The sequence below is a fragment of the Nannospalax galili genome, unplaced genomic scaffold, assembly GCF_000622305.1.
Source record: "Nannospalax galili isolate Female #2095 unplaced genomic scaffold, S.galili_v1.0 scaffold1519, whole genome shotgun sequence".
Lineage (NCBI taxonomy): Eukaryota > Metazoa > Chordata > Mammalia > Rodentia > Spalacidae > Nannospalax > Nannospalax galili.
The window spans coordinates 1,210,166-1,225,010 of NW_008342631.1; the positions used below are offsets into that span (position 1 = coordinate 1,210,166).

The window sequence follows — 14,845 nt, forward strand, 5'->3', positions numbered from 1 at the left end:
TTTATTCAAAAAAATACTCTGACAAGAGCCTAACTATTCTATTTCTTAAACTATACTTTCTGTTCTTTAGGGAAATTCATGTTCATGTGGTAGTTAGTTAGGTAGTTAGGGCACTTGCTCATGTTATCAAATGATTCCCAATTGATTGCAAAACAAGCACCTTTCCAGGAGCCAGAATCCAGGCACCAATCAAATGCAGAATGCTCAGAATAAATTTCATTTATTTCCAAACAAAACTCTTTGCATCTTGTTACAAGTGTTCAGTGAACTCCAACCTGGAGATTGTGAAACCAGGGTCCATGTGACCCAGGCCGGATTAGGCAGGTCCCGCCTGCCAGCCCCCGCAAGCAAGAGAACTATCTACACATATTTCAATCTACACATATTTCAATGGGGACTCTGGCAGTGAAAATAGACTTCACACAAGCTGAAGCTAAAAGAAGCAAAAGAGGTTTTAAAACCTTATTGCAACGTTTTCAGCAAAGCAACACCGACACTCTAAAACACTAATTAAGGCACTAGAAACTGTAATTAAATCAGGTCCTGAAAAGCGCTAAGCAGAAGAAAAGTGTTAATTAGTACATTAGTAAGAATACCATTTCCAGAGTGAAAAGCTTTCTTTTACACTTTTAAACATTTACAAAACACAAGTTCTCGATAAGGTGCAACTGGGAATATTTATGAAAATTTGATTTTATGCTATATTAAAAATAATTCATATCACTTTTCATCCGATGAGTTTGTAGAATATATTCCTTCCCCGACTAACAAAAACAAGAAAAAAGTAGAACAATATAAAATGGACCATACAGCATAGTAGAGAAAACATAGACAGGAAACAGGAGAGAGGATCTTTGGACAGAGAGGCCGGGAGGACACAGTGACTGCATGCAGGAAGGTCAGCTGATGCATGCAGTCCACCTGCGGACCCACACAGCTGACCACATGCAGTCCACCTGCTGACCCACACAGCTGACCACATGCAGTCCACCTGCTGACTCACACAGCTCCCACCAGCATCTTCCAAGGTTTGCTTTTTCCATCCCACCGGTCAGGCCTTTCTGGCCACTCCTTTCAAAACATGCACCTGGCCTACTCTTCTGTGTTATAGCCACAGCTCTAGCTTTTATTTCTATCACTGGTCCACCACATATGGTCTAAAACTTCATAGTACTGTAAACACAAGGGCTCACACTTTCACATTTTTGAGATAAGGTACCCTTATAGCCTCAGATAGCCTGGAACTCACTACGTAGACCAGGCTGGCCTCAATCCCACAGAGACCCCCCTGCCTCTCTGTCTCCCGAGCGCCGGGATTAAAGGCGTGCGCCACCAGGCCCGGCTCCCTTGTCTTTTTAAAATGTCTGTTCATCTGTAGCGACAGTGCTTCTACTTTTCTTGCTATTGGTAATTTGTATCTTATCCTTTTACTTGAGCAGACCAACTAAACACTGATCAGACTTACTCATTTTTTTCAAGGAACCAGTTTTGATTTTTTTTTTATGGTGAAAAAAATCTGTATTTAGAATTAGAGTATTGGACTGCTTAGATGATCCCAGTGTTGTTGGCAACATCCAAAGCATCTTAATTAGGAGCCAGACGAATACAGGCTTTCTTCTCTAGGCCTTTTTCTTGTGGTCTCTGAGCTGTTATCCAATCAGTCTCAAAGACCGAAGTCGAAGTGCGGCAAGGAAAAATGTATTTAGGATCCCAGTCAGCCAAACTTACTCTCCACAGGAGGAGATACAGCTGCCCTGAGTTAAAGTAACCGAGTCCTTTTATAGGTCTTTCATGACCCTTTGCAAGGAAGCAAGCCAAGTACAAAAGCAGAAGGTTGGATTAGCAGATTTGCATAAACTTATTTCAGTATTACTGGAAATGTTATGGAAAAGAGTCTCATGACACTGGTCAGCTAGTTTTGAGAAACCCGTTTTACAAGTCAAGTTTTGCTGATTTTTTAAAAAATACCCTTTGTGATAGAATAGGAACATAAATCTCACTTCAAAAGAATTAAACATTAAAGCCCAGAAAAACAACTCTTTTACCTTAACTGAAAAAGTTAGATTAATGGTTTAACTTGTATCAAAAAATATTGAAGGGAAATAACAGAAGTCAATGAAGTCAGCAAGGTGCTAGCCTCTAATATCCCCCACTCCTGTTTGAGGGTCTTCACATCCTTGAAGATCAATATTTAGTGAGGGGAGATTCATCTTTTCCACCTTCCATCTTGAGGGTATGTGGTCAGGATGGGTCTTCTTTAGTTGAGAATGGTGACTCCAATGATCCCGACCTGCTACTTTCACAGCAGATGGTGTGGTGAAGATGATAAGATAAGGTCCGGTCCACTTGGCCTCTAGATTTGGAGCAGAATGTCACTGTACCCAAACCCAGGCTCCAGGCTCCAGGTCAGGATGGGTGCTGAACGCTTGCATTGGCTTTTCCTTTCTGCTGTCTCTTACAAATTATGGAATTTCACCCAGAGTGCATTGTAAAGCCTGCAGGGACTTGAGAAGGGTTTGGCTAGACATTTCAGCAATTTGTTCCTCCCCCAGCTTAGGTATCAAGGGAGGAGGTTTCCCAAGCATGATCTCGAATGGGGTAAGGCCTTTGACATAAGGGGAGTAACGTGCCCGGAGCAGGCCAAAAGGAAGAAGACTTATCCAGTTACCACCAGTCTCAGAGATTAACTTAATGTTTCCTTTAAAGTCTTATTCATCCTTTCTACCTGTCCTGAGCTTTGAGGGTGATAGACACAGTGTAGTTTCCAATCAATTTTTAGGGACGTGGCTCTTAATTTGGAAATTCGGGCTATAAAAGCTGGACCATTGTCAGACCCCAGTCCTGTAGGGATGCCAAATTGAGTAATTAAATCATTTAACAATCTTTTGACTACTATCTGAGCAGCCTCAGTCTTAGTGGAAAAGGCTTCTACCCAGAGAAGGCATCCACAAAAACCAACAAATAATGGTATCCATATTGTCCATTTTTCATCTCAGTGAAGTCCAGGTCCCATATGTCTCCTTGGGTTTGTCCTCTCAGACACTGCCTGGAAAATGAAAGCTTGGGTGCTTTGTTAGTTTGAAAACAAGCTTTGCATCAATTCATGATATCCTGGACTATCCTGTTCAGATTTAGAATGAAGAGATTTTGCTGGGCTAACTCAGCTAACTTGTTGGTGCCTAAGTGAGTGGATGCACATGTTTGTTGCAGCCAATCACAACCCAAAATTTGGGGCAAAATGGGCCTCCCATCTTCTGTCCAGTACCATCCATGATCATCTTTCTTTGCCTTAAGCCCTTTAGCTAGATTCAGTTCCTGCTGGGTGTAAGAAGGAGTTGGAGGGAGGAAATGGGAAGGTAATGCAGGTAAAATCCTGAAAGTCTCTGTAGATTTTTTCTGCTATTTTCTGGGCAGTGCTGTCAGCAAAGTGGTTTCCTCTGGCCTCGGGAGAGCCATCTTTTTGATGACCTTGACAATGGATAATTGCTACTGCCTTGGGTAGCCATAAAGCCTCTAGCAAGGCAAGGATTTCTTCTTTATTTTTAATGTCTTTTCCATTAGATGCCAGCAGTCCTCTTTCCTGGTACAGAGTCCCATGCACATGAGCAGTAGCAAAAGCATAGCAACTCTCAGTGTAGATGTTGACAGTCTTTCTTTTTTCTGAGCAGAGGGCTTGTGTTAGAGCTATGTGTTCAGTTTTCTGGGTGGATGATCCATGCCCCAATGCCTGAGCCCATATTACTTGATCTGAAGTTACCATAGTAGCCCCAGCATATATAACTCCATCTTGAATGTAGCTGCTCCCATCTGTGGACAGCTCAGCATCAGCATTTGGGAGAGGGAAGTTTTTTAAGTCTTCCCTGATCTCAGTGAGAGTACTCACAATTTCGAGGCACTCTTGGTCGACCAGTTCTGAGCTCTCATCTGGGAGAAAGGTGGCTGGGTTCAGGGCTTCTGTTTTCAGGAACATCACCCTGGGAGGCTCTAGTAGCAGCACTTGGTACTGAGTGATCCTTGCATTTGACACCCATCGATTGAGTGGTGATCGAAGCAAGGACTCTACCGAGTGTTGTCTGATAACCTGAATGTCCTGTCCCCGAGTCAATTTAGAAGCCTCTTTGACAAGTATCACAGTGGCAGCAATGGCTTTCAGGCAATTAGGCCACCCTGAGGTGACCAAGTCCAGTCTTTTAGACAACTAAGCTACTGGTCTTTTCCAGGGCCTCAAGGTTTGAGTCAAAACACCCTTGGCAATTCCTCTAGTCTCATGAACAAACAACTGGAAAGGCTTGGGGACATCTGGCAATGCCAGAGCAGGAGCCTTAGAGAAGGCCCCCTTCAGTTGTTAGAAAGCTGAATCTTCTGTGGGACCCCTAACAAACTCAGAGTCCTTACCTCCCACAGCTGTGTAGAGTGGCTTGGCAATTTCCGCCATTCCCAGAATCCAGAACCTACAATATCCAGCTGTGCCCAGGAATTCTCTGACCTGCCACTGGTTTGTCGTTGGGGGGATATTCATGATGGCCTGGATCCCTTCAGTCCCAAGTGAGTGTTTACCATTGTGGATTTTATACCCTGGTAAATGACTTTGTCCAGACAGATTTGGGCTTTTTTAGCAGAAACCTTGTAGCCCAGCCAATCTAGTTCCTCCAATAAAGCCTTGGAGGCTTGTACATGTTCCTCTGAAGAATCAGCTGCAAGAAGTAAGTCATCAACATATTGCAATACTGTTACCTCTGTGTGCTTCTCCATGAAGAGGAGTAGATCCCTTCTAAGGGCCTCATCAAACAGAGTTGGTGAATTCCTGAATCCTTGAGGTAACTGAGTCCAGGTTAAGCGTTCATGTAAGAACCATTGGGATCAGACCATTCAAAAGCAAAAACAGGCTGACTTGCTTTTGCTATAGACAGAAAAAAGAGGGCATCCTTTAAGTCAAAGACAGTATGAATCTTGCGATCAGGGCCCATTTCACTGAGGAGAGTGTATGGATTGGGTACAGCAGGATGGATGACTTCTACCCCTTATTGACTTCCCTCAGGTCCTGAACTGGGTGGAACTTGGAAGAGCCAGGCTTTGGGATCGGCAACAGAAGTGTGTTCCAGGGAGAGTGAGAGGGAATGAGGATTCCTGCCTCTCGGAGATGGTTGATATGTTTAGCAAGCCCTTGTTTAGCCTGGAGGCTTATGGGGTACTGTCTCACTCTTGTGGATGAGGCGAGCTAATTAGCTGGATCACCAAGGGGGTCTGTTGCCTTGCTAACCTAGGTGGGTTAGTCTCTGCCCAAACAGTTGGAATCTCAGCCTTCCATTGTTCTAACAGTGGAGAATCCAGCCATGTGGCTGAGTCTTTGGGGGCTCTCTATAAGCTGGTACTCCTCTGAGAGGGGGCATGTCACTAAAATAGAAAGAGACTGAACACTGAATCCCCTGTGAAGGTGATTTGGGCCTTTAGTTTATGCAAGAGATCTCTTCCCTAAAGAGGATATGGGCAGTCGGATATCAAGAGAAAGGAGTGAGTTACAGTTCCACTAGCCAAGTCTGTGATCCAGGCCTTAGTTTGGGGGTACTCCTGGAATTCCCCTGTAGCCCCCTGAATAATTATCCTATCATCCGTTAGGGCTCCAAGGATAGTATAGCAGCCCTGGTGTCTACCATAAATTTGGTATTCTTCCCTTCTACTTTGAGAGTCACCATTGGCTCCTGGGGATCTAGGGGAAAGCCGTGGCCCCATCATGCTTTGGTGATGGCTAGGGTGGGGGTGGGTTTTTCTCCCTTCTGAAGGGAACAATCATTCTTCCAGTGCCCTTTTTCTTTGCAGTAAACACATTGGTCCTTCTCTAGTTTAGGTCTTCCCTTGGTTCCAGAGGGGTTCTTATCCCCTTCCCCCCGAGGTGGCTTGACATCCCTTCCTAAGGTTGTTACTAATGCCTTCCCTAATTCCTTTCCTTGGCCTGAGATGGGGTGTCCCTCCCTGCAAACACACTTTGAGCTATCTCCACTAATTGGGAAATCGATTTTCCTTTGGATCCTTCCAATTTCTGTAACTTTTTCCTTATATCTGGAGCCGACTCAGAAAGGAAGGTGATGTTTAAAGTCCTCTGATTCTTGGGTGCCTCTGGGTCAATAGGGGAATAGAGGCGGTAGGCTTGGTAAAGCCTTTCTAAAAAGGCAGCTGGGGGCTCCTTGGGCCCTTGAACAGTTTGACTTACTTTAGAGAGGTTCGTGGGCCTTCTGGCAGCTGCTCGCAGTCCCTGCAACAAAGTCTAGTGACATCTGATCAGATGGTCGTCACCCTTGGTGGTGTTGGGGTCGCACCGAGGTAGGGTTGAACACATCTTCTACCACAAGAGGGCTCTGAGATGGTAGACTGTGGTCCCAGAACAGAGCGGAGGATGTGTGCTTGCTCTTTGGAGGTGAAAAGTACCTGTAAAAGCTGATCATCCCACGTGGGGCAATGCGTGACAAAAATGGAACTAAGAAGACTTATCAGGCCCTGGGGGTCCCCAGAAAATGGAGGATTTTGAGTCTTCCAGTTGTACAGACCAGTATTTGAAAACAGAGCATTGACAAAGACAGGCTGCCTCTCGTCCTTGCCGCCCTATGAAGAAGCGACAACTTCCCGAAGGGGAAGGAGGCCTTAGGAGTATAAGATGGAAGAGAAAACTTTCCCATATGGGGTACCATCGCGGGTGCGAGGTGGGCTAATCAAAGAAGTGGAGGCAGAAGGTTCAGGGAAGGGGGAAGCTGCCGGTAGCAGCCCAGCCGGGGCCTCCAGGGACATGGTTGGCGTAGAAGGTGGAGTTTGGCTATTTGAATTGGGAGGAGGTTCTGTCTTATCGTCAGGCTCCTGGAGAACTGGGTAAAGGCGTTTGTAGTTTGAGACCGAGAGCACACACTGAGGAATAGAGGAGGGGCCTCCGTGGAGGGCATCCTCAGATCAGGAGGACAGCACTTCTTTACCCATGCGGGGAGACTCTCAAGGAAATCCACCCTTGTGACAAATAGGGGAGCTGATTAGGCTGACTCTGATTGCAGACTTTGCCAACAGAATAGGCACAGTTCAGATCAAGGGTGCCCTCTGGTGGCCAATCAATCCCTGGAAGGAAGGTCAATCCAGCTCACATAGAGTCCGGAGTTTGGGGCTTTGACTCCAAAGCCAAACCCATCTGCTCTTTTCCTAAAATCAGAAAAATGGTTAAGCATGACAAGGTTTTAGAGGCGGATTGGCCCATGAGGAGGGTTAGGACGGAGGCCACACCAAAAATAAAACAAACACAGACAAGACAAACCAGATTGTTACTGGGTTCGAATTTCCAAAAAAATTGACCGAGTGTCAGACGCAGCAACCAGATGGCCTTGGGGGGGTCCCCTCCGAAGACCAACTAGGGAGAATATCGCCACGTTCAGCTTCCCTCCTAGAACCTGGCTGGCCCAGAACAGAAAGGGGTACCCCAAACAGAATACAGATGCACCTCTTACCTTACTATATAGATGGCTGTAAAGGACAGGAAGAACCGGAGCTGAGGAACGTCTCTCAGCGCGTTGCCTGGAAGTTCCTGCCTCACAGGGCCTGGCAACGATCTCGGTGGGACCTCCAAAAGTTGTGGGACTGAATCAGTCTCACAGACAGAGATGCAGCAAGGTAAAGATTTATTTACGATTGCAATTGGGCCATATTTACTCTCCATGGGAGTAGGAGAAAAATTGGCCCTGCGTTAAAGTAACCGAGTCCTTTCGTAGGTCTTTCATGACCCTTTGCAAGCAAGCAAGCCAAGCACAAAGGCAGAAGATTGCGGTTAGCAGGTTTGCATAAACTTATTTCAGTATTACAGGAAATCGTATGGAAACGAGTCTCATGACACTGTGGTCAGCTAAACCCATTTTACAAGTCAAGGTTGCTGATTTTTTTTTTTTAAATACCCTTTGTGATAGAATAGGAACATAAATCTCACTTCAAAAGAATTAAACATTAAACCCCAGAAAAACAACCCTTTTACCTTAACTGAACAAGACTAATGATTCAACTCCTATCAAAAAATATTGAAGGGAAAAAACAGGGAAATAACAGAAGTTAATGAAGTCAGCAAGGAGCCAACCTCTAACATGGTATAAACTGGAATTACACGTGGCTACTATCTGCCTTGTGGGTGCTGGGAATCAAACACCGGCAACCAGTGTTCTTAACCTCTGAGCCGTCTTTCCGGCCCCTTGACCTCAATTTTTGACAAAGAAGAACTATATGTATTTAGAAGGTGCCATGTGATATTTTGTTCTCTACATACATTTTTGAAATTGACTATTTAATTTAACACAATACTTCATGAATTCTCATATTAAAATGTATATATTAGAAGGAATGTCACAAGGTAATTTCAAGATTGAAAACTGCCTTATAAGCCCAATCATTATAAAGTGACTGTGCCTTCAATTTACCCATGCAATTTCAAGAATGTGAGTCTTAATTTAATTTCAACCAAAGTCCTCTGAACTCATCAGAAGAGACACATGTAACATCTCAGTTAATTACATGATAAACCAGCGTTAAAAAAAAGTTTCTATTGTATTCTCTCTTAAATTCAGTTGCACAACCTAAATGTCCCTCTGTTTATGAGTGAATCCTTTAAATTTGGTACATTTCCACAATGGAGTTCTACTCTGTGGTAAAGGAAAAAGAAATCAAGGAATTTGCAGGTAAATGGATGGATCTAGAAATAATGGCTGTACTAAGTGATGCAAAACAGATGCTGAAAAACAAGCCACAGGTGTTCCCTCTCCAGTGTGGCTCCTACCACCAAATCCTGACTAGATAATCAAAGGAAGTGAATTCAGTATAGGCTAGAGATATGTGTGCTCCCTAATTATGGCAGTGCTGTTTGAAGAACAGGGAATCTACTGAAATGTCCATTGACAAATGAAAGATTTACTGAAATGTGATATTTCTAAAGAATACACCACAATGCCATCATAGAAAAGAATGGAACCTTCTCATGCTTGAGAAACGATTGATCTTGTGGACACTGTATTTGATAAAGGAATTTGAAACAAGCAGAATATGATCTCAGTCATAATAGAAATAGAAAAGGAAAAGGTAGATGATAGATGTTGAAGGTACAATAGCAGTTTGCAGTGATTGGGGAGAATGTGGTGTAAATAACAGAAAGTATCATGGCTTCATGGCTTAACTAAGTTCTAATGTTCTATGCCACAACAAGGAAAATAAAATACTCCAAGTTGCATGCCTTATAAGCCCAATCATTATAAAGGGAAAATAAAAAAAAATCCAAGTTACATTTTATATGTTAAAATTGTTAGAAAATACCAATTTGGATACATACATTCACGATAGGAAAGGGTAAAATTTTCATGTGGATGTATTAATGACTGACTAGATCAATATCCAGTGTATATGTTTAACAAAATATCAAGGAAATGTCATAAATTTGTAAAATATAGTGTCACCAGGCAATAATGGCTTCATTTTTATTGTTATTTATGTATTTCTCTTTCATGTGTATGAGTGGTGTGCTTGTGTGTAAGTGCAGCCATGTGAGCCATGTCTGTGGAGGCTGGAAGATGGTGTGGGAACCCTTAGAACAGGTGTTAAATACAGTTGTTAGGACCATGTGGGTGCTGCACCCTGAACCTAGGTCCTCTGCAAGAGCAGCCAGTATTCTTGACCTCTGAGCCATTTCTCCAGCCCCAAGAATAGATTTTTAAAACTCACAATGAATGGCTCCTGAACTTTAGCCTTTAAAAGTAAAACTTTTGGGGCTGGAGAGATGGCTCAGTGGTTAAGAACACTGACTGTTCTTGCAGAAGATCTGGGTTCGAATCCCAGCACCCGCATGGCAGCTAACAACTGTCCGTAACTCCAGTTCCAGGGGATCTGACAGCCTCTTCTGTCCTCCGGAAGGATTGCATGACACAGGTGCACTTACCATCATGCAGGCATAACACTCATACACATAAAATAAAAAGAAAAGAAAAAAAAAAAGAACTTTCACTTGTGCATCTCCCACAAATTTTGTCTATGAAGCAAAGTAGAAGCATCAGTGCTGTTTCAATGAACAATCGCAGGTAGAAGACAGTGAGGCTGGGTCTCGGCTGCCAGTGCTCCTGAAGGAAAGCTTAGTTTAGCTTCTATTCCAAGGGATGAAAACCATGTTCCTCTGCCTTGTTTAGGTAAGGAGGTGAGGCAGCTACATTCCTGTGAATGTAGTAGGAATTATTTATCTTATTGGCAGCATGGGCCACTCTAAGGCAGGTAAGCAGAAACTTCTATATGGGTCTTCATGTTGAGCTCTTTCTTCCTGTGCATCTACTGTGACAGCAGACAGTGAGAGTGGCCTGCTTTGTTTTCTGTAGTGCTTCCTCCTCTTGTTATGTTGGCAGGTGAAGTGGATTTTCAGTAAACTGAAAGGAAGTTTCTCGAAAGAAAGAGAAGACTATTTATGTAAGATTGCCTGGAAAGGAAACTCACAGGAGGAGAGAGATGGCTCCTTTTCAGATAAATACATCTAAGGGCCTGGCCTCCATACATTTTCTTTTTCTAAATGTTTGATATTTTGAACGTATAACCTTTTCTGGTTCAGATCATAGCTAAGTAGACCAGACTGGCATGGGCCTCACAGAGATCAGCAGGCCTTTGAAATCTTGGGTCTAAAAACTTGTGCCGCCATGCCCTGCCCACATCAACTCTTTACATATGTATCACCTATGTAGCATATCCACCTCTCCATTTTGTGCTCCTGTGGTTTTTTTTTTTTTTTCTGGACTAATCCAATGAATGCATGACCAACAAACAATCTTAAAAATGTTTCTGATATGATAGGTGGATATTCAAACATACCAATCTTCAGTTCCTAAGGAGGATGGACTTGGGTCCTTATATGCCAGCATATTGTTGTTTGAACTGTACATAAAAGTGATATTTTTGTTTTATTTTATTCTGATATTGTGTTACTTTGCACAACGTTTAATCCCACTGACATCACAGGACTGATGGAATGTGCTGCTGTGTTTGTTGACACCTGTATTCTTTTGTCTCCTGGGAGATGATTCCCTTGGCTGAGCTGCTCAACACCAAATCACTGTTTGACATCACTGTTTTTAATTTATTAGGAATGTTTTCTCTTGGTAGTTTACCGAGGGAAGCACAGGCATCATGACCTTTACTGCAGAATCTCCTTTCATCACTGTCGTTTTCCTCCTTTCTTTGGAGAGAGAAACCTTCGTCATTTGTTTGCTGTATACTGAGTTTTCCAGGGGGCCATTCTGAAGCAGGCCTCTTTCTCTCTGTTGGTGTTGTTACTTCACACCCAATCACAGTGCTGCCTCCATTACTGGGTCTTTGAACCTCAGAAAAAAGTTCCCTTCACCAAATGTTACACACGTGTAGTTGTCTGATCTGGGGGGCATTTGTGTATGCAGCATCAACATTGTTCAGCCAGTGCTGGATCTGGCCTTTGTGTTTTCATTTTCTGCAGTGAGGAGCCCAGTTCTCAAAATCTTTTACTGTGGTGTGCGTAAGTCAGCCAGTGTTCCTTCTAGGTAAATTTTAGGTAGGAAAATGAGGATAAAATAGGAATTACTATGAAAGTATTGTTAGAATAATTATTCACTGATGTTTCTGTACTTTCTACATTACATGCAGGGTATAGGATTTTCTTCAGAAGGATTGTGTCTTCTTGCTGTGGAGGGAGAGCACACATAGTTCTTTATCTTCTGCCATGTTCTACTCAGTGCTGTTGGAGAAAGTATCTTTTGTAGCTGGGCCACTGACTTCACTGCAAAGTCTGTTAGGAAATGGTTAAGTCAGGCCCAGCCACAGATCATGTTAAGGTAAAAATCTATGTTTTAGCTAGGACTACAGTGCATGGTTTTAAACATTCAAATTCATGAAGTAGACTTATAAATCAGTGTGACTTTATATCAGATAAATATATACAAACGATCTTGTATGCTACAAATGCAGGAGAGAATGGTATTTCTATGTTGAGGGCTTAATGTATGTGCTATAGTCCTTAACATCATAATCTGCACAAAAATTCAGATGGTTTGATGCTATTCTTTTTTGCACAGATTTAGTGAGTAGATTATTGTTACTAGATTAAGAATGATAATTTTGCAAAATTCAGATTTGTCATCTAATTCAGAAGTCTACAGTCAATTATCTCTTTCTTTCTTGGGTCCAGTACCCTGTTTAATTGCAGATGGTCTAATTGTTATTTTTCATTTTAGGATCTATTGATATTCAAGGATCTGTCCATAGATTTCTCCCAGAAGGAGTGGAAATTCCTAGACTTTGGTCAGAGGACTTTGTACAAGAAGGTGATGTTGGAGAACTATAGCAATCTGATGTCTATAGGTGAGGAGATTTTTCTGTCAGAATTTTTTACTATTTTCCATCCTGATGGTCTAATTGTTATTTTTCATTTTAGGATCTATTGATATTCAAGGATCTGTCCATAGATTTCTCCCAGAAGGAGTGGAAATTCCTAGACTTTGGTCAGAGGACTTTGTACAAGAAGGTGATGTTGGAGAACTATAGCAATCTGATGTCTATAGGTGAGGAGATTTTTCTGTCAGAATTTTTTACTATTTTCCATCCTTTGATAGATCAGTCTACTTTGGACATGTTAGCTTTGCTGTGTAAGTCTTGGATTCCTTAAAAATTAGTGTATTGGGAATGTCTGCGCATCATGAAGAACATGTTTATATTCTGTCATTACTTTCCATTTCCACTTTTTAGAGGAATTATTATTTTATTATAGAGGAATTATTATTATATTATTCATTATTTTTGGTGTTAATTTCAGCCACCCATTAGTACATAATACTGTAACCAGAATCTTTTTTTTTTTTTGAGTTTATTTATGGGGAAACAAATGAATATTTATTAGGCCACTTTGTGTAAAACACCAATAGTCTACACAATTTTTTTTCTGTTTTGAGACACTCATTAACATGCAGCAACATCTAGTGCAAAATAGTCCTACAAAGTCTATGGGATTTACATGTAACATGCATTTCTTTCTCTCTTTTTGAGACAGAGTCTCCTGTAGCCAGAATCTTAAGGTTTCATTTCCATAGCTGCATTTTGAATCAGTGATAAAACTTGTTGCATGAAAACTGAAAATTTTCCTATGTATTTTAATAAAAGTGTCATAAATAAAAATTTGGGAATAATTTGAAGAGTTATCTCTTTTTCTCCATATTTTATTGGAGCACAGTGCTGTGTTAGAAATCCTGTACTTTCTAAAGAATCCAGCAAGCACATGTGCCTCTTTCTCATACACAGGTCTTGCTGTGTGTAAACCTGTTCTGGTCTCCTGTCTGGAGGAAAGCAAAGAGTCCTGGAATGTGAAGAGAGGGGAGACTGTAGCCAACCAGTTAGGACTGAGTTGATGAAGGAGGTGAGAAGTCCTAAGTAAATGCTTTTGCCATAGTCTGTTTCACTGTAAAGAGATTCTGATAATTTAATTTATAGGAATTTCATAAAGGATTGTCCTGTGATAAATGTCAAATGACTTCTTTTATTGCACATAAATTATGTGGAAATTACTAGTGTGCACACATCACTTGATTTAATTATGTAATTTTTCCTCATCTTCCCTGTCACATTTATTGCCAATGCAAGCTAATAGCTGATTTTTTCCTATGAGTTCTTCCTGTACTATTGTTTGAATGTGTTTTTTTATTGAATTTTTGTGCCTTTCATTAAAAAAAGAAAATCTTAATCATCTTTATACCACCTACTTGATCTGTTCCCCCCCAAATACCCCCCCACCAGATTTCGTGTATTCTGTGATATACATTAAGGCCTATAGAATCAAGTTTTTAATATATCATGAAATTAGTAAATTTTGTGTCTTTCATTTTGTTCCTCCTTTGAAAATGTTTGTGCCCTCCTGGTTCCTTGTGATTTTTTCATTGTTTTACAATTACTAATGTATTTCTCCTGAAAATTATTGTGACTGATGAGACTCACATAGAATGTTTACATACCATGAAATTCTATATTCTCTTCCCATTTTAAATAAGGATGTGCTAAATATGTGTGACTACGTGGCATTTGGGATTCCTCCATTTTCTACCTACTATTGATGTCTATTTTATAGTTTGATCTGAAAAGAGATTGTGAAACATTGGTCTTGTATAATATTTAAGACTTACTCTATTGTCCGGTCCAGTTCTGCAAGTGTTCATTGATTTTGGAAATGTGTCCATCCTCCTGTGTGTGCGTGCAAGTCAGTGTTGGCTTCTTTGGGATCCACGCTTTCTCATGCTGCTCAGATGCTTCGTTCATTCATAATCTTTCTGACTTCAGTATTCATCACAGATAGGACACAATTCACAGAGCCATGGTTTGGAGGAGCTGTCTCGATCAGGCACCTGTCTCTTCTCTATAATTTTTGTCAGGCATGGGATGAGATTTCGCATGTCATCACCTTCCATCTCATGGTTCAGTCTTTCCACTGTTTGTCTCTGAGCCCCATGGATACTGGACAGAAACCTGTAAGATAGAGCCTAAATAGAATGTTTTATCTGCTCAATAATTTTTCTCAGTTGTTGATCAGATGAAAATTATCCAGAATGGACTGTGTGGTGATAGGAGAGAAAATAGATGAAATTCAGTTTCAAATTTGAAATATTATAAAAAGATAGTGATTACCTTAGCTGCCAGGTGTGGTGGTGCACACCTTTAATACCAGCACTCCTGAGGCAGAGGTGGGTGGATCCCTGTGAGTTCCAGGCAAGCCTGATCTCCCTAGTGATTTCCAGGGCAGCTGGGGCTACAGAGAGACCCTGTCTCAGAAAGATCAGAAAAAAAAAAAAAAAATAGA

The 14,845-nt window shown here is 41.7% G+C and overlaps 1 protein-coding gene across 2 annotated transcripts in view; it reads left to right on the forward strand.

The window, feature by feature from the left end:
• The window catches only part of LOC103738630 (protein ZNF738-like), a 108,251-nt gene that overhangs the window by 75,647 nt on the left and 17,759 nt on the right, over nt 1-14,845 (forward strand). Inside the window, exons 1-2 of one of the 2 annotated variants that reach the window (XR_003850428.1) lie at nt 12,438-12,566; nt 13,300-13,414. Coding sequence is in view for 1 of the 2 variants with exons in the window: in XM_029566224.1 (XP_029422084.1) it covers nt 13,298-13,406 (109 nt within the window). In the remaining variant the exon portion in view is untranslated. Of the gene's footprint in view, nt 1-12,437; nt 12,567-13,297; nt 13,415-14,845 lie in introns of those variants that run through there. The other variant, XM_029566224.1, reaches the window with a different exon arrangement.